This window comes from Dendrobates tinctorius, unplaced genomic scaffold, assembly GCF_039654945.1.
Source record: "Dendrobates tinctorius isolate UK_male_01 unplaced genomic scaffold, ASM3965494v1 ptg000064l, whole genome shotgun sequence".
In the NCBI taxonomy this organism is placed as follows: domain Eukaryota; kingdom Metazoa; phylum Chordata; class Amphibia; order Anura; family Dendrobatidae; genus Dendrobates; species Dendrobates tinctorius.
In genome coordinates, this window is record NW_027361732.1 from 46,003,333 (window position 1) to 46,031,037 (window position 27,705).

At 43.4% G+C, this 27,705-nt stretch overlaps 1 protein-coding gene across 2 annotated transcripts in view; it reads right to left on the reverse strand.

Moving 5' to 3' along the window:
* Positions 1-27,705, reverse strand: part of KLF12 (KLF transcription factor 12) — a 330,400-nt gene that overhangs the window by 43,642 nt on the left and 259,053 nt on the right. For both annotated transcript variants that reach the window (XM_073580385.1, XM_073580384.1), the window contains exon 3: positions 25,302-25,836. In XM_073580385.1, the coding sequence (XP_073436486.1) occupies positions 25,302-25,836 (535 nt within the window). The remainder of the gene's footprint in view (positions 1-25,301; positions 25,837-27,705) is intronic.

A 27,705-nucleotide genomic window follows, 5' to 3' on the forward strand; every position in this document is an offset into this window, starting at 1 on the left:
CCAGTTTTGTGATGAACAGTATAAATTAGTGTTTTAAGGAGTAATGATTGGATTTAGCCAAGTATCATATTTATACATCTTGGACCATGGACGGAGCTACCACTATGATGAGAATTTCCAGACCCTCCACTCAACCTTCTGATTTCCATAGAGTTGTCAATGTTCAACCCTGAGACTGAAAGAAATTTGAACTTGAAAATTATAAGTGGGTTAAAATCTTAAAAATAAAAAAAATTAAAAAGAAAAAAAAATTCCACCATTGTTTTTGTGACTTTTTGTGGTGTTCATTGGGTGGTATAAATGCATTAGGTCAATATGATTACAGCAATACCAAACTTAAACTTTCTTTATATTTTAGTGGTTTAAAAAAGACACTTTAAAAAAGTTTTCTTTGTGTCACCATTTTCTAAGACCTGTTAGGTTTTTTATTTTTCCATCCATGGAGTGAGGTTTTTTGAACACCAAGCGGACATTTGTATTGATACTTTATGGCCGGGCCAGACTTGCGAGAAAGTCGCACCTCGATACCCAGCACTGCCGCCGGCACTCAGGACCTGAGTGTGCGACTGCATAGATATACATGCAGCCACACACTCCGGTCCTGAGTCCTAGTGGCAGTGCCGGCCATTGAGGTGCGAGACTCATGCGAGTTTCTCACAAGTCTGACCCCGGCCTATAGGTGTATTTCTGAAATTTGATTGTTTAGTATTGTATTTCTTTAGGGAAGTGCAGTGACCAAAAACTGGTAATTCTGATATTTTGATTTTTTTTTTTCTTTTCGGAGTTTGACATACAGTTTAAGTAATTTTATATTTTGTTAATGAGACTTTTTCAGACACAACAATACCAAATATGTGTTTTTTTTATCTTTTAATTATTTTTTAAGGGGCAAAAAGGGGTGATTTTAACTTTTATATACTTATTTTTTAACCTTGAAAACATACAATGGCTGGAGAAAATATTCACCCCCTTGATATTTTTCATGTTTTGCTACCTCACAACCTGGAATTTCATTGAACATGCCTACAAATGTGAACATTTGGGTTTCTTTTCTTGTGAAGCAAACAACAAATAGGACAAAATAACTGTAAACTTCAGTGTGCATAACTATTCACCCCCTTAAATTCAGTACTTTGCAGAGCCTACTTTTGTGGCAGCTACAGCTGCAAGTTGCATTTGATAAGTCTCTATGAGCTTTCCACATCTTGCCACTGGGATTTTTGCCCATTCCACAAGGCAAAACTGCTTCAGCTCCTTCAAGTTGGATGGTCTCCTGTGAGATATGGGAAAATCATGTCTAAATTATATCATTTTGATTTCTGATGGAATTCCCCATCAAGATACAGTTTGGCCCAAAAATACTTGCTTCATACCACTCAGCCCCCCTCCCTTGGCATTCATCCCCCCAGGCCATAAAGAGCAATGCAATGTTTTTCTTTATTTAACTCCATGAACAAGCCCTTAGAAGCTCTGGTCCCCACGAATTATCACGTGACGGCCAGCTGGAAGCGCTAGTTAAATGCCTGCTGTCAGCTTTGACAGCGGGATTTAACTAGCTAACAGGTGCAGGCGAATCGCGATTCTGCTCACGCCTATTGCGGGCGCATGCCAGCTGTTTATAACAGCTGATATGTCGCGGCTTTGAGGTGGGCTCACCACCGGAGCCCACTGAAAGCAGGGGAGTCTGACCATTAACATACTATCCTGTCAGCGGTCAGAAAGGGGTTAATATAGACAGCAGAGAAAAATTTGAAGAAAAGTTGCAACGCAGGATAGTCCTGATGGTGGATAAGCAGCCCCAATCAAATTCCTAAGAAATTCAAGCTGTCCTGCAGTCTCAGGGTACATCAGTGTCAGCCCAAACTATCCATCAACATTTGATTGAAATGAAACACTGTGGCAAAAGACCCAGGAAGACTCCACTGCTGACAAGGAGACATAAAAAAAGCTACACAGCAGCCAGCCAAAATGTATGTGAGTAAGTCAAAATCCTTCTGGGAAAGCATCCTGTGAAAAGATGAAACCATGATAGTTTTTTTTGGTACAGCATATCATTTTACTGTTTACCGAAAACAGAATGAGGCCTACAAAGGAAAGAACACAGTACCTATAGTCACATATGGTAGAGGTTCAAAGATGTTTTGGGGTTGTTTTGCTGCCTCTGGTACTGGGTGTCTTGACTCTGTGCAAGGCATCAAGAAATTTGAAGATTACTAAAGGATTTTGAGTCACAATGTAGTGCGCAGTGTCAGAAAGCTGGGTTTGCGTCCTAGGTCATGGGTCTTCCAGCAGGAAGCATACTTCAAGAAGTACCCAAAAATGGATGGAAACAAAGCACTGAAGTTAAATAGAACAAAGTCCAGCTCACCATAGCAGACATCCTGAAAGGCTCGGAGGATGGAAACGCTGTGTCAGGGCGTGAAGCAATCAAAAGAATGGAGGATCCAGCTCAACGAAGTAGTGAAAAAAAACTTTTTTTTTATTCACTGAAAATGTGCTCAGTAGAGGATAAATACATCAGCGTGAACAGTAGATAAAATGCGATATTGATGCGTTTCTGGTGACCAAGCACCCTTAATCATGATATCAACTTTGTTGAGCTGGATCCTCCATTCTTTTCACAGTTCTGAAGTGCCCAACATTGAGCCCGGATCTAAACCCCATTGAACATCTGCGGAGAGATCATAAAATTGCAGTTGGGAGAAGGCACCTTTCAAATATGAGAGACTTCGAGCAGTTTGCAAATGAAGCGTGGTCCAAAATTTCAGTTGTGATGTGTAAGAAGCTTGTTGATGGTTATAAGAAGTGATTAATTGCAGTAATGTATTCCAAAGGTTGTGCAACCAAATACTAAGTTGAGGATGCCAACAGTTTTGTCAGGCCCATTTTTGGGGATTTTGTGTGAAATTATGTCCACTTTGCCTTTTTCTGTCGGTTTTTTTTGTGTTGTACAAATACACACAATGTGTAGCCGGCCCTAATGCAGAGCGAGTGTCAGTCAGGGCCGGAGGTGCGGTTACAGCTGCTGCTCTATATACTCAGAGCGGTGACTGAACCTGAGCCAGCACTGCCCTCGTGACTGAAACCAAATGCTGTCCGGGAGAATAAAATTTATTTTCTCCGTTGTGGTGTAGTGACCACTGTGTCCACTAGGGGGCGCTGTGTGGATGTTCAAAGAGAGAGGATGAATGGCAGAGTACTGAGTGACCGTTGTGTATCTCAAGGTGGGTGGCCTTGAGATGGAGACTTATGTGTGTGTTGATCAGCAGTGATACTGCTGAGGTGCTGTTTCAATGTGTCCGGGAGAAGTCTCCAGGTAGCTGGGGAGACGGGTGGAACTAATTACCTACAAATCCACCCAGGGGTGTGGTTAAGAATGATAGTGTAAAGAGTGTGAGAATGGTTCAAGGACCTGTGATGAGGTCATAGCAATGTGACCCGGTGGGCGTGGCTACGGACCATATAAGGTGGCCAGGGTAGGTCACTTGGGGTGAATGCTGGGACCTGGTTTGTCCGTTGTGGAAGGTCCCGCTGGGAGATGTGTCTCCTTTCCTGACAGCACCTGACTGCTGTGTTAAATGGCTGCACTGCCTGAGAGTTCCCAGAGGAGGGAATGAACGTCTGCAGTGAGAAACAGCCATGAGGTAACCCTGACAGCAAGGGGATATAACTGTGGTGAGGCTTAAGAGCCTGCGCATTGAACAGTGTACAACCTGTGGGAACACATGGTTTACAGAGTGAAAATCTGTCATGGACGCTATGCTGCTGATATGAACTTTATGTTGCAGCTGTGGGTTTATGGTACCTAATAAACCGCATGGAGGTATGATTTTGTGGAAAACCCGTGCCGTACGTGATAATTTGGCTACTAAGCGAGTGATCCCCTATGTGAATGACAGCGCTACCTCACACCGTGCAGCATTTTACTACATGTGGGCACCGGACAGGTTAGTAACGCTATTATCCTGCAGATTAACCCCAAGTGCAGCTCCCCGATACACACTGCACAAGCACGGCAACGCAATAAACACTGAGCAAGCACGGGATTTCCAGTGACGCCGGCGAAAACCAAGGAATTCAAATTGAGTGGGCAGGGTAAACCCTGACTGAATGCGATGAAGCACACCTCTATGACTAGATGAGCAGGTAAGATATAATAATATAAAGTGCTTTCCGATAAGGATTACACTGCCGATTATAATGAAAAAAAGTGTTAGTGATGTACATTGCATCGCTATCAACGCACTGGAGACAGTTTAGATGCTACAAATGATATGACGGGTTCCCTTTAACTATTAAAATGTATCAACCACTGATGACTGTCAAGCTTTAATATTTTTGCATCTACTGACTAACACTGTACAAAGATATATTTTTCTGGTATCAAAAACAGACTGACATTTTACATAAAGTACAGGGATTGGACATCAGGGGACTGGCATACAGTTATTGTCTCTGGTGAAACCCCCTTCATGCTGTTGTGGACATCTGGAAGAATGATTGTCCAGAGAAGAAAAAGCAAGTGCTACCATGAGCTTTGTGTCATACCAACAGAAGAGCATTCAGAAACCATTCATGTACAGGGTTGCTTTTCATCCAAGGGAGTGGGTTTGCTCACAATGTTCTGGACACCCTCCAAGAGAAGCATAGTGGCTCAGTGGTTAGCACATTAGACTTACTGAACTTACTTTACTGACCGTGTGCACCTGCCCCAAGGAGTTTGTATGTTCTCCCAATGCCTCTGGTTTCCTCCCACACTAGAAAAGACATACTGATGGGGAATCTAGATTGTGCGCCCCACTGGGAACAGTGAAAGCAATGTCTGTAAAGCGCTGTGTAAAATTAATGGCGCTATATTCATATAAGTCCATGAACCGCAAACTCCACAAATCTCAATCCCATTGAGAAACTGTGATCAATCTTCAAAAAGCGGACAAACAAAAACACAGGAATTGTGATAATCTCCAAGCACTGATAGGACAAGAATGGGTAGCCATTAGTCAGGATTTGGCCCAGAAGCGATATCCAGCATACAAAGACGAATTATAGAAGCCTTGAAAAAAAAAACATGTTCAACACTGTAAATATTGAAACTTTGCATAAACCTAACATATTTGTCAATAAAAGTGAAACCATTTAGGAAATGCTGAATATAAACATATGTATCAATAAATTGGTCAAAAATCAGTATTCCAATATCTGCAGCGTTGTCTTTATGGAAACTCTACAATTCTGTGATCATTTTTATGATTCTTATTACCTTTTTAATGCCGATCTCAGAGCGGCTGGCAACGGCAACGCATAAATTACTACTGTCTGGTAGTAATGAGCATACTGTGGCGTTATAAATAAAAGATGGTGGTATAACAAGAGAATAAGATGCTGGGTTTTCCCCTGTGGCTGCTTTTAATGTCTCTGTGCTGTTTAAATGTAAATACATACATGCTGTACATAATCCATACAAGCGGATTAAATGAAATACTCAGTGACCCATTGCAATTTAATGGAGTGTGTTTATGCATTGCTATACAGAGCTGAAACATTAGTAAAAGACTTTGATATTATGCCACTTAAGGTGACACATGAATTAGTGCAAAATATTTGGTTTCTAATGAAAAGTAGTCCTTAAGAGCTGATCATTAGTGGGCACAGTTTTCTGGTGTTTTCCTATATATTCCTGCAGTCAATAGAATAGACAGCATCCGATGTGCGGTAAAAAATTCCAGCTTAATTTTATCCTTATAAGAATCTGTTACATACAGAGAAGACTGATATCATTGTATTGAAGACAGTAAGAAATTGAAAAACGATTGAGAGATTGATTTAGGTCTTTATATTAGCTTTTTTAAGCAATAAAATATCTGCATGACTGTGTTTATTAAAAATACTTTTCAATCTAGTGAGCATCGATTTCAGATAATCTTACAGGTCCATTTCACTTTATTTTTGATAATTTGTTTCCATGGAACAATTAACACTCACCAGACTACTCTCAATCATATGTGGGGGATGGCCTGATGTAGCATGGAGGTCAATACTTTATATGATTTCTTTGTAATAAGGTGTTGCTTCCACCAATCAGAATGAAAAAAATTAAGATTGACTGGATCACTTGAAAATATGATTTGGAGACTGGCAAGATCTGGTATGGCTGCCGTAACAGGTGACCAAATCATCAGTAGATCATCTATGTAGCTACTGTACGAGATTGAGGAATGCAAGAATAAAAGTTTTGTTTATTAAATAAAAATATAAATTCCAGCAATGCCATAGCGATTACAGTAATCAATGTGGAAAATGTTATCATTTTGGTTACACAGTTTTAAGCTATAATAGTAGCACTTCCTATTGGATACCATTGGTATTTTAAAAGGGACACTGTACGTTGCAGTAAGCTTTTCAGATGTTTGTGGTTTTAGCTATTAATTTGTATTAGACTCAAAGCTGGTGGAAGGAGACTAGCTACTATGATGTCTTCGATACACCTCACAGCACAGATAGGGACTCTTGCTCTTCATTCCTTAGCTAGAAACTGGTAGAAACTGCAGTAGCATGGAGGAAATTATACAAGAGTACAAAGCAATCTAGATGTGAATCTAACTTTGGACAAGGTGAAAGCTTGACACAATCTTTCTGTGTCTCCCTCTGCCTGTTTCCTCACCCTGCTCCTCACTCATCCTAGTACTTCCCTGAGTTTATAATAGAAGGTGTAACTTGACACCTCACTGTGCTGGCAGTTAATCTTATCTTGAGCTGTTTTTTCAAAGTGGATGACAAGTTCAAGAGGCAGGGAGAGGGGGAGAAGTGGCTCGTAAATGGAAAAAGAGCACATTTCTCTGATTAGATATATCACAAAATTTGATATTTGCCTGTACTATAAGCTTAGGCAAAGTTTATTTAACCCCTTCCTGCCATACGGACATGCATTTACGTCATATGTCGGTTCCCTTTCGTTGAAGCATGATAAGAAATTAAGTCTGCTTTCAGGTGATAGTTGTGTTATTTAGCCATCATCTGCTTTTAAAAGCTAGACAAAGAAAGAAAAACCGACTAAAAACATCCCACAGTCTGAACAATAGTATATTCTTTATTATTAGTAGTTGGTAACATCCATGAAAAAATCTTATTTCCTTAACAATTAAAAACATTGGCAAGGAGGCACACAAAAATTAGTAGGAAAGCCTCATAGGTAAATTGCAGTTATACATAAATAAAGTATTGCCATATCAACCCAGCTTTTAGTCGGTTTTTCTTCCTTTGTCTAGTTTAGTTTTTTCCCGATTTTCCCCTGTCTTGTATCTTGGTCTGGTCTACTAGGTTATATTACACAATATATGGTATTGATATATGGATTTATGGAAATTTATTTTGTAAACTGAGGTATAGACATAGTTCCCTTCATAATTCTCCTTGCCTTTAAAAGCTGCAGGTGGAGCTAATCTCTGCCCACAGCTGTTAAATGCCGCTGTCAATCTCTGACACCAGTATTTAGAGCATGCGGCTGGGGACGTGCTGTATGATCATAGGGTGCCGATGGGTTGCCATGCCATAAAAGCCAGCAGTCAGCTGAAGACTCCCATTCAAGTCATGATGGTCCATCTAGGATGTCTAGCGTGCAGCTGGATTTCATAGGAGACAGTAATTTTTACTACATTCAGCAATACGACCACCTGTGCCGGTCATGATGGTGCTCCTATGAAGCCCAGAGTATTTGTTTACAGTTGTATGTAGTTCTTCTTCAGAAATTATACCACGGGAAAGTCAATGTTGGCCATTTAAAAATTCTTATCTAGGATTAAGAAACCAAACCAGGAACTCCATTTGCAGACATGTGTTTCGAGGTGTTTGCCCCTCATCAGTGCAAAGCAGGAGATCCAATTCAATAAGGCTGGGTGAAATATAACCAATAGATGGCACTAGAGTTCCAATCCTCTTCCTGTCTGAAAAGGATATTTGCATATTAAAATACATCAGTAATTGAACACTATGGAGACCGCAATGCAAAAGACCTATAAGATTCTGATGTGCACCCATATGTCAGCCAATGTCCAACTTAGGGACCATTTTTAAAAGATGGGTCAATTGTAATAAAGCCTGTGCTCCTAGTGTTTCTGTGCTAATGTGCTGTACTAACATTGAAAGCAATTAATCATTGTAATTGTGCTTATGGATAAACTGTTCAATATTGTAGCTATCTTCAGATGGTGCGGAAACCTCTCTGTAAGCTCAGCAGTACTGCAATGTCTTCTAGATGATCACTGAAGGACTAAGAATAGTAAGAGGAGTTCAAGTGCCCCAAGGTCTGCAGGGTTGTTCACCATCAGATTGGTGTACAATAGTTTTAGAAAGTCAGGGCTACATCCTCCTATAGATGGAGAGCAATCAGCAGTTCAGTAACTGGAACCAATGTTGATTGTTTGGAGCATAAAGCACATTCGCATTAATCCCTGCGCCGCCACATCCCAACTCTCAGGCTTCTCTTCTACAGTTGTCTATTAATGTAAATCAATGTGAAATATTAATGTGTCAGCTAATAACTGATTCAAGCTTCACAAAATTAAGTACCAGAGCAAATAATTAGACAAACTACTTAAGTGTCATAAATAGATATTGAATTACGACCAAGGAATGGGGATGATATCAATGACGTCAATAAACTAATAGCTTTTTAAAGCTAGCCTAAAGAATGACATTTGAAGCAATTTATCTGCAGTGTGTCACTGGAGAAACACAAACATAAAAGTCACTCTATGACAACCATAGCCCAGGGGTCCTGTACTTCAATCATGTTTTTCATAACCTCTCCGATGTAAAATCAAGCACACGACATGTATAGGGCTGGTTTACACGTCGTCTATCTATAGCAACATGACTTGAATAACTACATTGGATTTGAAAGAAAAATTATTTTTTCACTGTGAAACATAGTTATTACTAATGCTACATATAGAGCTGAAAGTCACAGATGACGGAAAAAAATCCTAATGTTAGCAGCTGAATAGACCAGAGTGGTTAGATTGAGAAACAGAAGCCTTACAGACAATATTTGAAGCCTGTAAGTAGAACACAAGGTTAAAAAGGTGAAAAGAAAATAGATGTTGGATGGTGATTATTACTGGATTGTATTCTAAGAGTGATATGTAGGGATCAAAAAGGACATCGTATCCGAGACTCAGTGAATAACAGGATGAATGGTGTGCATGCCGCAGGAAATAATGGTGTGGCTGCCACTTAGATTCCAGTAGAGCGCAATGAATGATGAAATACTACTGTACAATGTCAGGCCATCCCTATAAGGCGGTTTCCAATCTCACTGATACTATATCAGTAGTATATGCCATCACTCAAAGGAATTGTACCAAATACAGTATGTAAGTAGGGGATAACTTTTGATCAAAGGGGGTTTGACCACTGGATCTTGAGGACAGAGCTCTGAAATGCACAGTCTGAATGGAGCAGAAGTCAAGCCTGAAAACCGCCACTATATTCATTCTCTATGGGACTCCCTGAAATTGCAGAGAGGATTACTTGGAGATCTCCAGCAATCCCATAGAGAATGAGTGTTTGTGGTGTTGGGTATGCTCGACCTCGGCTCAATTTAGATGGGATCTGCAGAGGTTGCAGTGGCAGATACTGACAGAATCAGAGCCCAGTACAAGAAAAGTTTAAGGGTCCTTCTTATCTGTGACAGGAATTGCTTGCTATTTTCTAGGTGAAAGTGGGCCCCCCGACTCTTGGGACCCTGTGCGGCCGCACATGTTGGACCACTGATATGTCCGCCCCAGTGCAGCGCCCTCGCTTGGGATTTATTGGGGACCCAAGTTGTCAATATTCCAGAGATCAATAATTCATCCTTTATCCTAGAAATAGGGGTCAATTTATATACTTTGTAACATATATACAGTTAGGTCTTTATATATTTGGACAGAGACATTTTTCTAATTTTGTTTCTAGACAAACATTTTATTTACAATTATTTAATCTGTCCAATTACTTTTGGTCCCTTTAAAAACAGGGTGGCACATGTTAGGCTGGTTTCACATTTGCGTTTTTTAGCGCTGGAAAAAAACGCTAACCTGCGCATGCGTTTTTTCCCCTATATTTAACATGGGTGCGCATACCTGCGCGCTTGTAAGCGCATGTATGCGATTTTCATGCGCTGCGTTTTTTTGGGGTGTGCGATTGGATTTTCCAGACGCATCATGTTGCATTTTTTGGCCCTGCAAAAAAGCGCATGCGCACATATGCGCACGTTTTGCGCTAAAAATGGCCATTATAGCCTATGGATGCGCATATGTGCGCACTGGCATGCTCATGTAAGCGTTTTTTTGCATATGCGTTTTTTTTTTTTAACCATGGAATTTAGGGGTTTGAGTTAGAGTTAGGGTTAGTTAAGGGGGTTTAGGGTTAGGGTTAGGGTCAGGGTCAGGGTTAGGGTTGGGTTTTGGGTCAGGGTTAGGGTTTAGTATGGTTTGGTTAAGGGTTAGGGTCAGGGTTAGGGTCAGGATTAGGGTTAAGTATGGTTTTGTTAAGGGTTAGGGTCAGGGTTAGGGTTAGGGTCAGGGTTAGGGTTAGGGTCAGGGTTAGGGTTAAGTATGGTTTTGTTAAGGATTAGGGTCAGGGTTAGGGTCAGGATTAGGGTTAAGTATGGTTTTGTTAAGGGTTAGGGTCAGGGTTAGGGTTAGGGTTAGGGTCAGGGTTAGGGTCAGGGTTAGGGTTAAGTATGGTTTTGTTAAGGATTAGGGTCAGGGTTAGGGTCAGGATTAGGGTTAAGTATGGTTTTGTTAAGGGTTAGGGTCAGGGTTAGGGTTAGGGTTAGGGTCAGGATTAGGGTTAGGGTTAGGGTCAGGGTTAGGGTTAAGTATGGTTTTGTTAAGGGTTAGGGTCAGGGTTAGGGTTAGGGTCAGGGTTAGGGTCAGGGTTAGGGTCAGGGTTAGGGTTAGTTAGGGTTTAGGGTTTGGGTTAGGGTTAGTTAGGGTTTAGGGTTTGGGTTAGGGTTAAGTATGATTTGGTTAAGGGTTAGGGTCAGGGTTAGGGTTAGGGTCAGGGTTAGGGTTAGGGTTAGGGTCAGGGTTAGGGTTAGTAAAGTCATGGTTTGGGTAGTGTGAGGGGCCACCTAAAAATGTTGGAAAAAAACGCAAACGCGGTAAAAACGCGCTAAAAACGCATACAAACGCATAAAAACGCTGCGTTTTTTTCATGCATGCTCATAAAAATGCTTGAAAAAAACGCAGCAGTTGTATGCTTATGTATGCGTTTTTTCAATGCGTTTTTTTGCGGGAAAAACGCGCTGCAAAAAAAAGCAAGTGTGAAACTAGCCTTAAGGAGCTGAAACTCCTAAACCCTTCATCCAATTTTAATGTGGATACCCTCAAATGAAAGCTGAAAGTCTGAGCTTCAACTGCATCTGAATTGTTTTGTTTAAAATTCATTGTGGTAATGTCTAGAACCAAAATTAGAAAAATGTTGTCTCTGTCCAAATATATATGGACCGAACTGTATATGTGAATAGCTTACATGGAGTATTTCTCTCATGATCAGTGTTAGTAAATCTATAAATCTCCACTGTGATTTAGTGCTATACAACACAGTTCTACATATTCCCTTTAGAAAAACTCTTTGCAAACAACACAAGTCCATGTCCCAGTGTGTATGCGGCTGTTGTGATGATTTATCCTTGGCTCTCTTTTGCCAACTCTGCAGAAAACATCCATTACACCGTCTCTAAATATAGGCGCAGAATTCTCTTATTAGTCTCAGAGTACTTGGGGATGAGATAAAATCTCCCATGGTGAAAGATTGATGGCAGGACATGGCCAATGTACTTGGAACAACACTAACATTGATTCTTACCAGGCCTTGTACCAATGAATACATCTTTATATTTAGCATTACAGAACATGGTTACAACATGTTACTATTACTATAAGTAACTGGACTTTTGTTATTCCCAGTTATGTACATTTGTCATTGCTTTTGTAATGGTAACTTTGGTTTATTTAATGTAACCGGGGCTAAAGGTTTACTTGGAGGGTAAAGCCTATGGCTGAATTGAGATCAGATTAGGCAGAGCAGGTACTATCCAAGAGTGCAAGTTACCGGATAATGTACTGCTTTAAAAGACTAACTCCAACAGGCGCACATCATCCGTATCGGTGGCCCATAAGTAGAGAACCCTCTCCTCTCCCGAACCTCACAATTTCAGAGAGCTTTTGGTTACCTGGTTCACTATGTTATTCAATGATATTCACTTCCTGGGGATGGGGATACATCTGACATTGTGATGATGGGGAGGAGAGGGTGCCCGATGTTGCGTCACATTGGGAGCACAACACGTCCACAATTGGGCCATGAGTCAAGGGGACCGATGCAACTTGGCACCGGGCACATTCTCCCCCATCATTACAATTTTAGCTATATGGGCATCCTCAGGACGTGGATACCATTGAATAGAACGGTGGATCAGGTAGTCTGAAAGCTCCCTGATCCACTATTCAACCTATTCTTGTGAGTCTGAGACTCTGTACACTGCAGGCACCATGGCGCCACTTTATCATGCCTGTAGTGTGGAGCCTCAATATACTGCACAGACCTTAGCAGCATGCTGGGGGGAACGGGGTTAGGCGAGTAGAGTGTTATTTATTTTTCTTTTTAAATGTCAGTAATTTTGAGGCACAATATTAAGTGAGAGGTTGTGGGGGCCATCATATTGAGTAGGCAGTTGTGAGGGCCATTATATTGTGTGAGGGCTAGAGTTGAGCGAAACGGGTCGAAAAATTTCAAAAGTCGCCAACTTTTGGCAAAGTCGGGTTTCATGAAACGAAACCCGACCCTAGGATGAGGTCGGCCACGAGGTCGGCGACTTAAGCGCCAAAGTCGCGTTTCAAAAGTTTGTTTTGCGCTCTTTTTCAGCCAATCAGGATCCACGGACACTGTGGGCAACGTGATGACATAGGCAGGGGTCACCACCATCTTTCAGAAGGGCATGCAAGTGATTGGCTTGCTTTGGTGGGCGTCACAGGGGGTATAAAAGGGCGTGCACGCCGACCGCCATGTTACTCATGCTGATCTCAGAATAGGGAGAGCTGCTGCTGCTGATTTTGTAGGGAGAGCGTTAGGCAGGGAAGAAGACACCAAAAACTGCTTCTGCTGTTAGCGATTTTGCCTGTACAACACACTAGTCACTGTGTGTGCAGTGCAAGTGGAGGCTATATTTGGCTGGATCAGCAGTGTTGGTTGTTAGGCTGCCTTCTAAGGCTTCCTGACGGCTGCATTGCTGTTTACCCACCGCTCTGCAAACTGCTTTTTTAAAAGCAATCCCAATTTTTTTTTTTTGTCCTGGTGAGGTACTGAGCGTGCATTTTTTCACACCATACAGCGGTGAACACTTCTCACACAGTACCATGTAAAAGCTGTTATCACAGCCACAGTGAAGCTATCTGTGTGTCACTCTGTAAGGATAAGTCGAGGACATGTTCCGCTCTTACAGACCTGCACCTTCTAGTTTTGTCTAGCTTTCAAACAGTTAAATATATTTGCTGTTTGATCACATTCAAAACTATAGAGAGACAGTGTGTGTCAGTCCGTATACTTAAAAAACACGGAGCTTGACAATTTTACGTACACCGGACAGCCGTGTACGTGCACGCTCCTCTCTCAGTACCGTGTAACGGCTGTTATCACGGCCACAGTGAAGCTATCTGTGTGTCGCTCTGTAAGGATAAGTCGAGGACATGTTCCGTTCTTACAGACCTACACTCTAGGGAGATTCCTATTCTGCCCAATTCTATATACACCTTGTAGTTTGTCATACACTAGCCAATTTCTGCCTGTGATATAGCGCTGTGATATTCAGTGGGCCTCACACAATCCAAAAGTGTCCAGTGTCCACAACTGTGTGCTGAAATTCAAAATCTCCGTTATCCTCTAGTCACATTTTTCACACCTGCGACATCGAGCCTGTGACATAGCGGTGTGATATTCAGTGGGCCTCACACAATCCAAAAGTGTCCAGTGTCCACAAGTGTGTGCAGAAATTCAAAATCTCCGTTATCCTCTAGTGACATTTTTCACAACTGCGACATCGAGCCTGTGACATAGTGCTGTGATATTCAGTGGGCCTCACACAATCCAAAAGTGTCCAGTGTCCACAAGTGTGTGCAGAAATTCAAAATCTCCGCTATCCTCTAGTGACATTTTTCACACCTGCGACATCGAGCCTGTGACATAGCGCTGTGATATTCAGTGGGCCTCACACAATCCAAAAGTGTCCAGTGTCCACAAATGTGTGCAGAAATTCAAAATCTCCGTTATCCTCTAGTGACATTTTTCCATTTTTCACACCTGCGACATCGAGCCTGTGACATAGCGCTGTGATATTCAGTGGGCCTCACACAATCCAAAAGTGTCCAGTGTCCACAAGTGTGTGCAGAAATTCAAAATCTCCGTTATCCTCTAGTGACATTTTTCACACCTGCGACATCGAGCCTGTGACATAGCGCTGTGATATTCAGTGGGCCTCACACAATCCAAAAGTGTCCAGTGTCCACAAGTGTGTGCAGAAATTCAAAATCTCCGTTATCCTCTAGTGACATTTTTCACACCTGTGACATAGAGCCTGTGACATAGCGCTGTGATATTCAGTGGGCCTCACACAATCCAAAAGTGTCCAGTTTCCACAAGTGTGTGCAGAAATTCAAAATCTCCCCTGTCCTATAGACACCTTGTACCTTGTTTTACATTACTATATAGTTTGTTGGATTTTGTCTACATTTCTACCAAAAATGAGGAAGGCTGGTGGAAGAGGCCGTGGAATTGGGCGGGGGTTGGCAGCTGGTAATGATGGTGTTGGTGGTGGATCTGATGGTAGTGGCAAAAGCAAAATAGGACCGAATGCAGGAGGTGTTGAGCCTGCGTCATCGTCTGGCTCCACAAGACCTCGAAGGCTTAGTTTTCTAGGAGTTGGCAAACCGCTTTTAAAGCCAGAGCTTCAGGAAAAAGTTTTGTCTTACATTGCTGACTCAGCCTCCAGCTCTATCGCCTCCTCTTCTGAAGTTGTAAAAAATAAAAGCACTGAGTCGTCATTGGAGGCTCATGTTCATGAACCACACCTTTCCTTGTGTCCTTCACCCCAACCAAGATTGAAGGATGACGCAGGCCATACTAATGATTACTCCATGGAGCTGTTTTCACATACCATGCCTGGATTATCAAGTGAAATGGTGAATTACCCAGGCCAAGATGAATCTGACATGGAGTGCACTGATGCACAGCCACTGATAGATGATTCTGCTGGCACATTCACTCAGAGCACTACATTGTCCTCGCAGTGTACAGAGCCAGATTCTGATCCTGATGAGACTCAGGTACCCCTTCCCGCACACTATACCACCATACACGGTGACACAGAGGAAGGTGCACATGACATTGAAGAGGAGGTGATGGATGACCCAGTTGTTGACCCAGATTGGCATCCATTGGGGGAAGAGGGTGCTGCTTCCAATAGCTCAGATGAGGAGGAGGAGCATCCACAGCAGACATCGACATCGCAACAGCTGATATCTGGCAGGCCCGGAGCACTCCAAAGACAGGTTCTAAAAATCAAAAGAGTTGCTGGACAGCTTGTCCAGAGGGTCAAAATATCACAGCGTGCTAGGCCGCAAAATGTCTGCCAAAGTAGGAAGAGTGCAGTGTGGCACTTTTTTGAACAAAATCCTCATGATCAGGACAAGGTTATCTGTAAGAAGTGCGCAAATACCTATAGCCGAGGGAAAAATCTGAAAAATTTGAATACCAGTTGCATGCTTAGACATTTAACCAGCATGCACTTGCAAGCGTGGACACAACACCAAACCTCAAGTACCACATGTGCAACTGATCACAAAGAAGGTAGTCAGCAATGCTACATTGTTTCCCCCACTGCAAGGCTGTGTTCACACACAGCATTTTTTTAGCGGTTTTTACCGCGGTTTTCGCTATAAAACCGCTATAAAACCGCTAAAAATAAGCTGCACAGTCATTTCTATGCATTTTGCACTTTGTGCACATTGATGCGTTTTTTACCGCGAAAAAAACGCATCGCGGTAAAAAACGTAGCATGCTCATTAATTTTGCGGATTTTCCCCGTTTTAGGCCTCTTCCATGCGGTTTTAAACCACTGCGGAAAAAAAAAGCATCAAAAACGCATCAAAACTGCGCAAAAACGCAAGCGGGAAAAAAAGGTGCGGTTTCTGGGAAGGATTCAGGTTTTTGAGCAGAAAATTTCTGCAACGTGTGCACTTAGCCCAAGCCCACCGGTTAGCACAGCAGCAAATGTTGAGGTGTCGTTGCAAGGCCACAGCAGTCAGGGAATCCCACTGTTATATCAACGAAAGACTGAATCTAGGCCATCAGAAAGAACACCAACTCCATCACCATCATCAACCCTCTCTCAGTCCGCCCTGTCCACCGCTACTTCCACCATATGCAGCTCTCAAGTCCAGCTCACCCTCCCAGACACTATGAGTAGGTCAAGAAAGTACTCAGTCTCTCATCCGCGTACACTGGGTTTGAACGCCCACATTGCCAAACTAATCTCGTTAGAGATGATGCCCTATCGGTTGGTGGAAAGCGCAGCTTTCTGCGAACTCATGGCCTATGCAGTACCACGCTATGACCTACCCAGTCACCACTTCTCTCGCAAAGCCATCCCAGCCCTCCACTATAATGTGAAAGACCGCATTGTCCATGCACTCAAGCAGTCAGTGAGTGGAAAGGTGCACCTCACAACTGATGCATGGTCCAGTCGGCATGGCCAGGGCCGTTACGTGTCCATCACTGCGCACTGGGTTAATGTGGTGGATGCAGGGTCCACAGGGGACAGCGGTGGTGGGACAGTGCTGCCTAGCCCACGGTATAGGAAACAGTTGGCTGTAGGCGTTCGACCCTCCTCCTCCAGAAGCGAAAGCTCGTTCACAGAGCGCAGTCGTACGAGCACTCCATCTGCAGCTGCCACTGTTGCACACGAGGTGTCCCCCTATCGAGCAGCTAGTGGAAAGCGTCAGCAGCCTGTGTTGCAGATGATGTGTTTGGGCGACAGACACACTGCCGAGGTGCTGGCCGAGTACTTTCAGCGACAAACTGAGTCATGGCTGGGCAGTGTACATCTTGAGGCAGGCAAGGTAGTTAGTGATAACGGCCGTAATTTTCTGGCAGCCATAGCCCTTTCAAAACTCAGCCACATACCTTGCTTGGCTCACACCTTGAACCTGGTGGTGCAGTGCTTCCTCAATAATTATCCGGAGTTAACAGCCCTGCTCCAGAAGGTGCAAAGACTGTGCGCGCACATCCGCCGGTCGCCTGTACACTCCATTCGTATGCAGAAGCTGCAGCGATTGCTCCACCTTCCCAACCACCGCCTCATTATCGACATTGCAACAAGGTGGAACTCAACCCTGCACATGGTTGAACGGCTGTGCGAGCAGAGGCAGGCCATAATGCATTTGTGGGAGGATACACGGCCAGGCACTTTGAGAGCAGACATGGAGTTGACAGGCGTGCAGTGGTCGAAGCTGAAAGACCTCTGTAAAGTCCTTCAGTGTTTTGAGGAATGCACACGGCTGACAGAAAAAAGGACCCGTCTGTCAACCCAAAATGTGGATGATCTAACCTTCATTAAAATGAACCATGCATGGGTTTCCAAGGATTTTGTCCCACCTTCCCTTGATGACACATAGGTTGCCAGAAAAATGGCTTGCTTTAGTCCTCCTTCTATTCCGCGAACTTGACCTATTTCGCCTTTTGCAGCAGCTGAATGACCCACATCTACATATGCCACTTTGTAAACCTCCCTAAGTGGGCGCCCCCCCCCCCATGGCCGGGGTCACCACATAGCGCACAAAACCGTGCGAGTGCCGTTGCCCTAGACAGGTGGGTAGGCCGACTCTTGGGCGCGGGCACTGGCATAGGGTCCCTCATAGTGCAATCAAGTGTCTCTGACAGTGGTGGTGCACACCCGCCGTCAGACACACCGCCGTACTAGGAGGGGCCCAGTTCCAGTACCAACGCCCACGAGTGTGCCCCCCTTGCTTGGGCAGGGCCCCAGCATTTGCAATGTTTACCTCTCCCTGCTCCTTTGCTGTGTATTCTGGGCTGTCAAATCCTTCACTGGGACTGCCACTACAAATTGATTGAACTGAAAGATGATGGTTAAGATGTACAGTTGTGGCCAAAAGTATTGACACCCCTGCAATTCTGTCAGATAATAGTCAGTTTCTTCCTGAAAATGATTGCAAGCACAAATTCTTTGGTATTATTATCTTCATTTAATTTGTCTTAAATGAAAAAACACAAAAGAGAATGAAGCAAAAAGCAAAACATTGATCATTTCACACAAAACTCCAAAAATGGACCAGACAAAAGTATTGGCACCCTCAGCCTAATACTTGGTTGCACAACCTGTAGCCAAAATAACTGCGACCAACCGCTTCCGGTAACCATCAATGAGTTTCTTACAATGCTCTGCTGGAATTTTAGACCATTCTTCTTAGGCAAACTGCTCCAGGTCCCTGATATTTGAAGGGTGCCTTCTCCAAACTGCCATTTTTAGATCTCTCCACAGGTGTTCTAAGGGATTCAGGTCTGGACTCATTGCTGGCCACCTTAGAAGTCTCCCGTGCTTTCTCTCAAACCATTTTCTAGTGCTTTTTTGAAATGTGTTTTGGCTCATTGTCCTGCTGGAAGACCCATGACCTCTGAGGGAGACCCATCTTTGTCACACTGGGCCCTAGATTATGCTGCAAAATTTGTTGGCAGTCTTCTGACTTCATAATGCCATGCACACAGTCAAGCAGTCCAGTGCCAGAGGCAGCAAAGCAACCCCAAAACATCAGGGAACCTCCGCCATGTTTGACTGTAGGGACCGTGTTCTTTTCTTTGAATGCCTCTTTTTTTCTCCTGCAAACTCTATGTTGATGCCTTTGCCCAAAAAGCTCTACTTTTGTCTCATCTGACCAGAGAACATTCTTCCAAAACGTTTTAGTTTTTTTCAGGCAAGTTTTGGCAAACTCCAGCCTGGCTTTTTAAGTCTCGGGTTAAGAAATGGGGTCTTCCTGGGTCTCCTACCATACAGTCCCTTTTCATTCAGAGGCCGACGGATAGTACGGGTTGACACTGTTGTACCTTCGGACTGCAGGGCAGCTTTAACTTGTTTGGATGTTAGTCGAGGTTCTTTATCCAACATCCCCACAATCTTGTGTTGAAATCTCTTGTCAATTTTTCTTTTCCGCCCACATCTAGGGAGGTTAGCCACAGTGCCATGGGCTTTAAACTTCTTGATGACACTGCGCACGGTAGACACAGGAACATTCAGGTCTTTGGAGATGGACTTGTAGCCTTGAGATTGCTCGTGCTTCCTCACAATTTGGTTTCTCAAGTCCTCAGACAGTTCTTTGGTCTTCTTTCTTTTCTCCATGCTCAATGTGGTACACACAAGGACACAGGACAGAGGTTGAGTCATCTTTAATCCATGTCAACTGGCTGCAAGTGTGATTTAGTTATTGCCAACACCTGTTAGGTGCCACAGGTAAGTTACAGGTGCTGTTAATTACACAAATTAGAGAAGCATCACATGATTTTTTGAACAGTGCCAATACTTTTGTCCACCCTCTTTTTTATGTTTGGTGTGGAATTATATCCAATTTGGCTTTAGGACAATTCATTTTGTGTTTTTTCATTTAAGACAAATTAAATGAAGATAATAATACCAAAGAATTTGTGTTTGCAATCATTTTCAGGAAGAAACTGAGTATTATCTGACAGAATTGCAGGGGTGTCAATACTTTTGGCCACAACTGTAGCTATGCCCTGTCCTGCTGGCCGGGCTCTAGCTCCAGATGATCAGTGGCTTCCATTTCTTATGGACGTTGACTCACAATTACATGCAGTGGTGGTTTATCATCAGCTTTCACAGTTTTCCTACTCACAAACGTGTGACATTCTGGCGCACATTTCAAAATGTGCCCTCTCATGCCAATCAAATAGAATCGCCTACGGCCTGTGGCTTCTGTCTTTTGCACTCCAAAGTTACGTGACAGATCATGATAGCCAGTGAGCACCTTTACATCGCTCCCTGTGATAAAAATTGGATTGAGATGAGTAACAGTGATGGAATCAACGGAAGTGCGATACAGCAAGACTTTATTCACAAAAAAATGTTTTCACTGTCTCAACACACAAATTAATTGAGGGTCAGCATCGCCTATGAGAATTGTGACGGAAGTTTTTCCCGTGAATAATAATTCCTAGATTTCTGCAATCAATAGCCTTTATGTCACTAATTGTATGCATCTCATTTCCTATTGCGGAGAGGCTGGACTGTATTACTGAGACAGAAATATATATGAAGATTTAAAAATAACACCAAAAGTATATAGTTGTGTACGCCTCAAATGCATTTCCTTTTTTCCACTTTTTAGATTGCTGTGTAATCCATACTGAGAACACGGAGATTTTACATGTTTAAACTATGCTATATATACCTGCTATCCAGTGATAAAGTACCCTTTCTCAACTTTGTACAATCTGGTCAAATCCATACTGGGCCTGAGAACATCTGAGTCTGCCTCCTGATCTATAGACATATATTTTTAATGTGTAAACTAGGCTACATATATACGTGTTATCCGGTGAAACTGTACCCTTTATCAACTTTCTACAATGTTGTTGAATCCATACTGGGCCTGAGAACGGCTGCCGAGCTGTTAAGCAAGCTACAGCACCTGTGGTTTGGACACGTAATTTTTTCAGGCCTAACTCCGGAACTGCGGTTGACCTGAACTTACTGGGAAATCATCGTTCGCGGGGAATAATCTGAATCCCAGATCCCCATCACTAACGGAGTTCAGCAGGTTATCTGCACCTGTAAGCGACAAAAGCTGGTCCTTTCAGTGTAGCGTGCATGCAGCCCCGGACATGTACTGGAATGCTAGACCTGTTATTTCTCGATCTCACGTGCCACAGCCTCGCGTATCCCTCTAGTAAGCTTGACGCGTACCGCAGGGCCATGCCGGAGTCTCGGTCGTTAACGGAATAAAGCTGAGAAATCGCTAGCACAACTACAAACGGACATACCACACCACACACATAATCGACAAAGCTTGCAATCTGTCCATCTTTTCTGTAGCTTGTATGGTAGTGGTTTCCCGGGTGCAGTCCAATTAAGCCACAGGCTCCACTCCTGGTGGTGCCCTTTTGGACATTCCTTTAAGATTCAGCTTTGCAATCATACTGCCCCCGGAAACCAAAAACTTTGCCTTCAGGGACGCTGTTTGGAGGTTCGTGGGAATAACGCCGCCCGATCAGCAGTCGGCATATGGGTCGCCCTCCCAGGGCTGTGGGGTACTCTGTACCGGGCCGGTGTCAGTGGGATGTGTCACAGCAGCGGTGACCCGGACGGTGGCCCTGGGCGCCCATGTAAATGGCGTGGTATAATGGTAAAGAGTTTATATAGATAGTTTGACGCCACCTGTGGTGTTCGGCAACATAGATGTTAGGCCGACGCTGCATGCAGATCCTCTGGGACTGATGGTGTTGTGCAGCAAAGATGGTGAAGCTCCCCACAGGTGGAGCTGGAGTCCCAGGGAAGTGTAGATGTACTCACAGTCTGCAGGTTACACAGATGCCTGCCTCCGTGCTGTGTCCTCCGGGTCAGGACCTCTGCCAACCTCCGGGACCAGAATGGAAAGCTCCCTTCCAACACTCCGCCAACATGTACCTTCCTGAACGTCTCCTTTCTAGCGCTTGTGGGGGAAGCACTCACAGGAACGTGGTTCACTGAAACGCCTCCTGTCTAACAGATGTTCCTCAGACTTTACTTATATGGCAGACAGCTGTAGCCTTTTCCTTCTGCCTCGCACACGTCGATGCTGGGGCCTCCGAGCCTTAGTTGGGTACAGTGCATTTATAGCTGCTACTTCCCCCGGTTTCTGCTGCAGGAACGTCAGTGTCCCTACAAACTCGGAGACCGGAATCCGGACCATGCGCTCCAGCTAGGAGTGAGCCTTAACTCTGCTTATCCTCCAGCTCCCCTTCTCACGTCCACACACTTCCCCTTCCCTGCACTGAGTGCCCTAACTTACCTCCTCCCGACCACAGAGAGCAGCTCCTCAGCAGTCAGGTTCAGAGGTCTCCCTGCTGGCCTGGAGTGGGAAATGTGTTGTGTGTTGGTTTCACTGCTAGAGAGATCCTTCGTTGCTCCCAAGCTTGACAACACACTCCCTAGGAGGAAGGCAATGCCACAGTGGCGACCGTACTCTTGGGGACGCCACAAGTGCACTGAGGCCCAGCCACTGCTGGATGATGCTGCTGGTACATTGACCCAGACCACTACATTCCCCTCGCACTCTACACAGCCAGAATCTGACCCAGAGGAAACTCAGGTTCCCCTTCCCGCATACTATACCACCTTACACGGTGACAAAGAGGAAGGTGCAGATGAAAGTGCAGGTTCCTTGAGCAGGTGGGGGGGCATACTCATGGGCGATGGCACTGGCACAGGGCACCGCATAGTACGCAAAAGTGTCTCTGCCGGTGGGAGGGCCTAAACAGCCAAGTGCAGTGAGATGGAAGATGGGGACGACAAGGAGTTCAGAGTAGTGCAGGGATTTCCTAGCAAGGAGACTTATGTAATTGTTTTCAATGTTGGGACAGCAATTTTTGGGGAGCACTATACTCTGGTGAATGATATATGGGGCCCACCATACACTGGAGCATTCCAAAGGTGGACATCAGACACTGGAGCAGCATTTACAGGGCCCATTATACACTAGAGCAGTAGAAATGGGGCCCATTATATATGGAGCATTATTTGGGCCCATAAGACAGTGGAGCTTCATCCATTTTGACCAACATATACTGTAGCATTATGTGGAGCTCATCATATACGGTTTGAAACATTATATGGGAATAATGATTCCGTATGGAGAAATATATGGGCCTCATTACTCTATATAGCGCACTAAGCGCTGGCCATAATACTGTATGGAGTTATATACTGTCCGTTTTTGGAGGTATTGGAGAATTTAAAATGGATATCAGTCATGAGATGTAAGAAGTGAAGTATTTTTCATTGTACTATACTGCTATTTCTCTGCCGTATCGGAGCATCATGAGTTGTGGTATGTGTTAAAGGGGCGCTCTTTGGCCCTGGGCCCACGAAAACCTGGAGCCAGCCCTCCCCCCCCACAACTGTAGCCAAATAACCCTCATTTTTCAGTGCGTAACTAGTATTATGAAGTTAATTAAGGTTGACAAGCTTCAGTAACAAGAATTTATGCTTTTGGCATTCAAATGGGCACTGTTGGTGTGTTTCCTGTCCTCCTCTCACTGCCGACTTTAATTCTCCATTGACTTACATTGGGTTTCGTGTTTCGGGACGACCCCGACTTTTCCCTATAGTCGGCCGATTTTGCTCGACCCGACTTTTGGAAAAGTCGGGTTTCATGAAACGAAACTCGACCCTAAAAAACCAAAAGTCGCTCAACACTAGTGAGGGCCATTATACCATTTTTAGGCATTGAAGGGGCCGTAAAACTGTGTTGGGGATTATGGGGGAAATCTTACTGTTTTGGGTGCTGTGGGGGCTTTCTATGTATGGAGTCCCTCATTCTGTGTGGGAGAGGCTGTGGTGGCCCTCATTCAATGTAGGGGGTTGTGGCGGCCCTCATTCTGTGTGGGGGCTGTGGCGACCCTCATTCTGTATAGGGGTCTGTGGAGGTCCTCATACTGAATAGAGGGCTGTAAGGGCCCTCATACTAAATGAAGGGCTGTGGGGGCACTCATTCAATGTAGGTTCCCTTATTTTGTGTGGGGGCCCTTATGATGATTAGGAGGTTGGGGGTTTCTCATACTAAGTAGGGGGTCGTGCAGGCTCTCAAACTGATTAGGAAGCTGCTGAGGTCCTCATACTGAATAGTGTGGTACTGTGGGGGCCATTATAATTTGTGGGGGTGTGTGAGAGTCAACATACTGTGTGGAGGGCTGTGGGGGCACCCATATTAAGTTGAGGCCTGTGGGGGCCCTCAATCTATGTAGGGCGCTATATGGGCTATCAGTGGGGGGCTGTGGGGGCCACGATACTGACAGGCCATGATACTGCGAGGAAATCATAATACAGTGTGTGGGGGTGAGGGGGACTATGGGGGTCACTTTAGGAGCATCATGCCTTGGGGGTATTATACTGTGTTAGTAGCACTATGGGGACGCCATACTTTGCTAGAGGCACTGTGGAGTCATGTTACTATATGTGTGAAGTATCATTTCTCCTTGCGGAGAATGACATGCTAAGCATGTCGAGGTGAGGAGACTTAAAGCCGCAATGCTCCTGTGGGAAATATGCTAATTATGCAAATTGTCTCTTCAGAGAGGAAGAGGACTAGAACTCTAGTGCCACCTATTGGAGGTAGCAATCCTAAAAGTCAATGTTGACCCTTTAACGAGCCTAGTTACCTCCAATAGGTGGCACTAGAGTTCTAGTCCTCTTCCTCTCTGAAGAGAGACAATTTGCATAATTAGCATATTTCCCAGAGGAGCATTGCGGCTTCAAGTCTCCTCACCTCGACATGCTTAGCATGTCATTCTCCGCAAGGAGAAATGATACTTCTTGGTATCGGTCAGACGCCTCTCTCACAGCCAAACCAGATCTCCCACTTTGCACTGATGAGGGGCAGTACCCCGAAACACAGTGTCTGCAAATGGAGATTCTGGCTTGGCTTTTATCCTAAGTCTTGTAACAAGGCTCGTTAAAGGGTCAACCTTGACTTTTAGGATTGCTACCTCCAATAGGTGGCACTAGAGTTCTAGTCCTCTTCCTCTTTGAAGAGACAATTTGCATAATTAGTATATGTGTGAAGTGACACTGAGGGGAAGTAGCATTTTCTGTGAGGATACCATACTCTGTGTGCGCTGGATGGGGGCATTTATGGAAGCAACACTCTATAATGGATTTAAAAGGACTATTGCTGTTGACATAATGACAGTGTACATGCCACAACACACCTTCATCTCCTGGTTTACAAGCGTTTGGAGATATGACAGGAGCTCCTTATATTAATCTCATTATTGTGTATGTCGCCCACTGCCTCTATTTCACCCACACTGCTGAGATACTTCTATATACTGTATGTGTATGGGTGCTTTGGGCAAGGGAGAAAATACTTTGTAATTTTTGCTTTGCTGACCAGATAGCATTTCTTACAACTGAACGATTTTACCGTTACATAAAACACACCACACGATATCAAGGTGAAAATTAAACAAATATTTACCTTTAAGATGGCTTCTTCCATCTTCCAACAAAGGGACCACAATGGTAGAATTCATACTCCCTGGGGACCTCACTGCAGTATAAACAACAGGAACAGACTGTACGACAACTGGTATTCTGTGAACATGACTCAGTTTTGTAGACTGCAAGTTCATAGGACTAGAAGATGGGACGGGGTGTATGATGTGCAAAAACTGCTGTCCGCCAACTCCAGATGCTGAAGCCACAAGAGGTCCTGGAGTCAATACTGTTGGCACAGATGCTGTGGACGGTACCGTGGTTATCACTGTTGGTGAAGAAGCTGGGCGGCTGGATGAAGAGTTAGAAGAAGGTGAGGCTACTGAAGTGGTAATGAACAGTGGAGAGGACGACAGTCCTCTCGGTGAGGATCTAGCCTTGTTTATTGATAAGTCCACTGGTTCGGTTTGTGTTTGGAAATGGTCGGTGGCTAATAAATCCTCAGGAGGCTCGGCTTTCACATTGTTGAGTAGGAGGGGGACAGCTTCCATATCCTGGTAACTGTGGACTTTTGGAGACTGCAATAAAGGAAAAAAGGATGGTCAAGCATTTGAGTAAAACATTGCAAAAAAGAGACTGCAGACAAAACATAAGATTATCATATTATATCTAGTACTTCAGGTCTTCAGAAAAAAAAACTGTTCTAATAAAAATCTAATTAGTGGTAATTTATAATGCACGTAATTAACATTATTTTACTGTTCTCCAGATAGTCTGTTAGCAAGCTCATTAATTGTGAAGACTTATATGTACAGTTTAATATGACAGTTATATGGGAAATCAACTAATTAATGAGAATCCTCATAATCATTTCTATTTTATTATTTAGAAACGCGATAAAATCAATATCATAAGAGCAATATTATCAGTGAGTGTATTGGCGGCAGTTACACGCAGTAAAAGGCTGAATGGAAGCATTTGACCGGAGATTCCTTTACACAGAAGGTAATGTTTGGCATACAACATATAAGGTAGACTATCAATACATGACAATATCTAATGGAGCATGAAGAGGATCATGATATTTCTAAGTAAATGGCATTTCAATAGAAAAATCGCTCTTAAGGGAATTTTCACAGTACTATATTTTGAGCCGATAGAGCCAATTGATTAAGATTGGCGTTGTCCATGAGGCGCTCACAATGAATTCAGCACATTTTCTAAGTGGTATGGGCATCTGTGTGCCTTGCCAGAAATGCTACTCCATTCAGAAACTGGAATAACATTTCTGGCTTAAGTTAAAATGGTATAACCGTTTATGAACTCAAAATATATCAAAAGAATTGGGCCTAAATGAATGGCACTTCCAATAGACTAAAACATCAAATAAGGATCAGGAAGCACAAAGCCATAAAATAGATAGCCGTTATTAAAGTAACAAAACCATAAAATGCATAAAAGGAGATATATGTCCAATTTATATAACACAAGGTACGTATGCAAATATACATGAGTACAAATATGTGTGAGACATAAAGAAAGGCACACAAAAAAAGATCAGTGTCCAAATTGTAATACAGTATATAAGCACAATGTCCAGACCAATAATTAATGACAAATATGTATGTGCCAAGTATATACTCTGCAAAGACAACCCTAAATATTGCAAAATGCATCTATACAGAGAAAAATATATCCAGAAAATCTAAGGGAAGAGATATATATAACCTCAGCAGTACCAAATAAGCAATTGCCAAGTAGTATGTACATATGGCATATAGTGGCCATTAAAGGTAACTAACACATGAAATCATGCACAAGACTGCTGGATAAAGTAACGTTCAGTAGTGATCAATATAAAAAGATCAAAACACATTCCCTATGAGGCTAATATATCATGTCAAGCACCATAGTGCAGTCTCAACCTGAACCATCCCGGTCACTTCCACCGCTAATACACTGGAAAATATAAACAGCAGAGTATAACAAAAAGAAAGCAGACAACCATTTGAAGTATGGCTCCCCGACGCGCGTTTTGCGTTAGCTTTGTCTTAGGGGGGTTAATGTATATAATATAATGTATATTTGCATACGTACCTTGTGTTATTATATTGGACATATATCTCCTGTTATGCATTCTATGGTTTTGTTACTTTAATAAAGGCTATCTATTTTATGGCTTTGTACTTCCTGATCCTTATTTGATGTTTTTGTTTATGAACTCAGGCTGCTCACTGCCACATCTACTTTGTTGATACTGACCAGGACTGGCATTAAAAAGCCAAAAGTTGCCAAAATTTTGTGACTCTTTAAAGTGTTTTAAGTAAAAAAACTGGTGTAAACACTTCGATAAATTTGTATGAAAACATCCAGAAACACTGAACCTCACCCATAATGATAAGAACAAAAAGGGAGCACATAAAATAGACTTTAAAAAAAGATGCAAA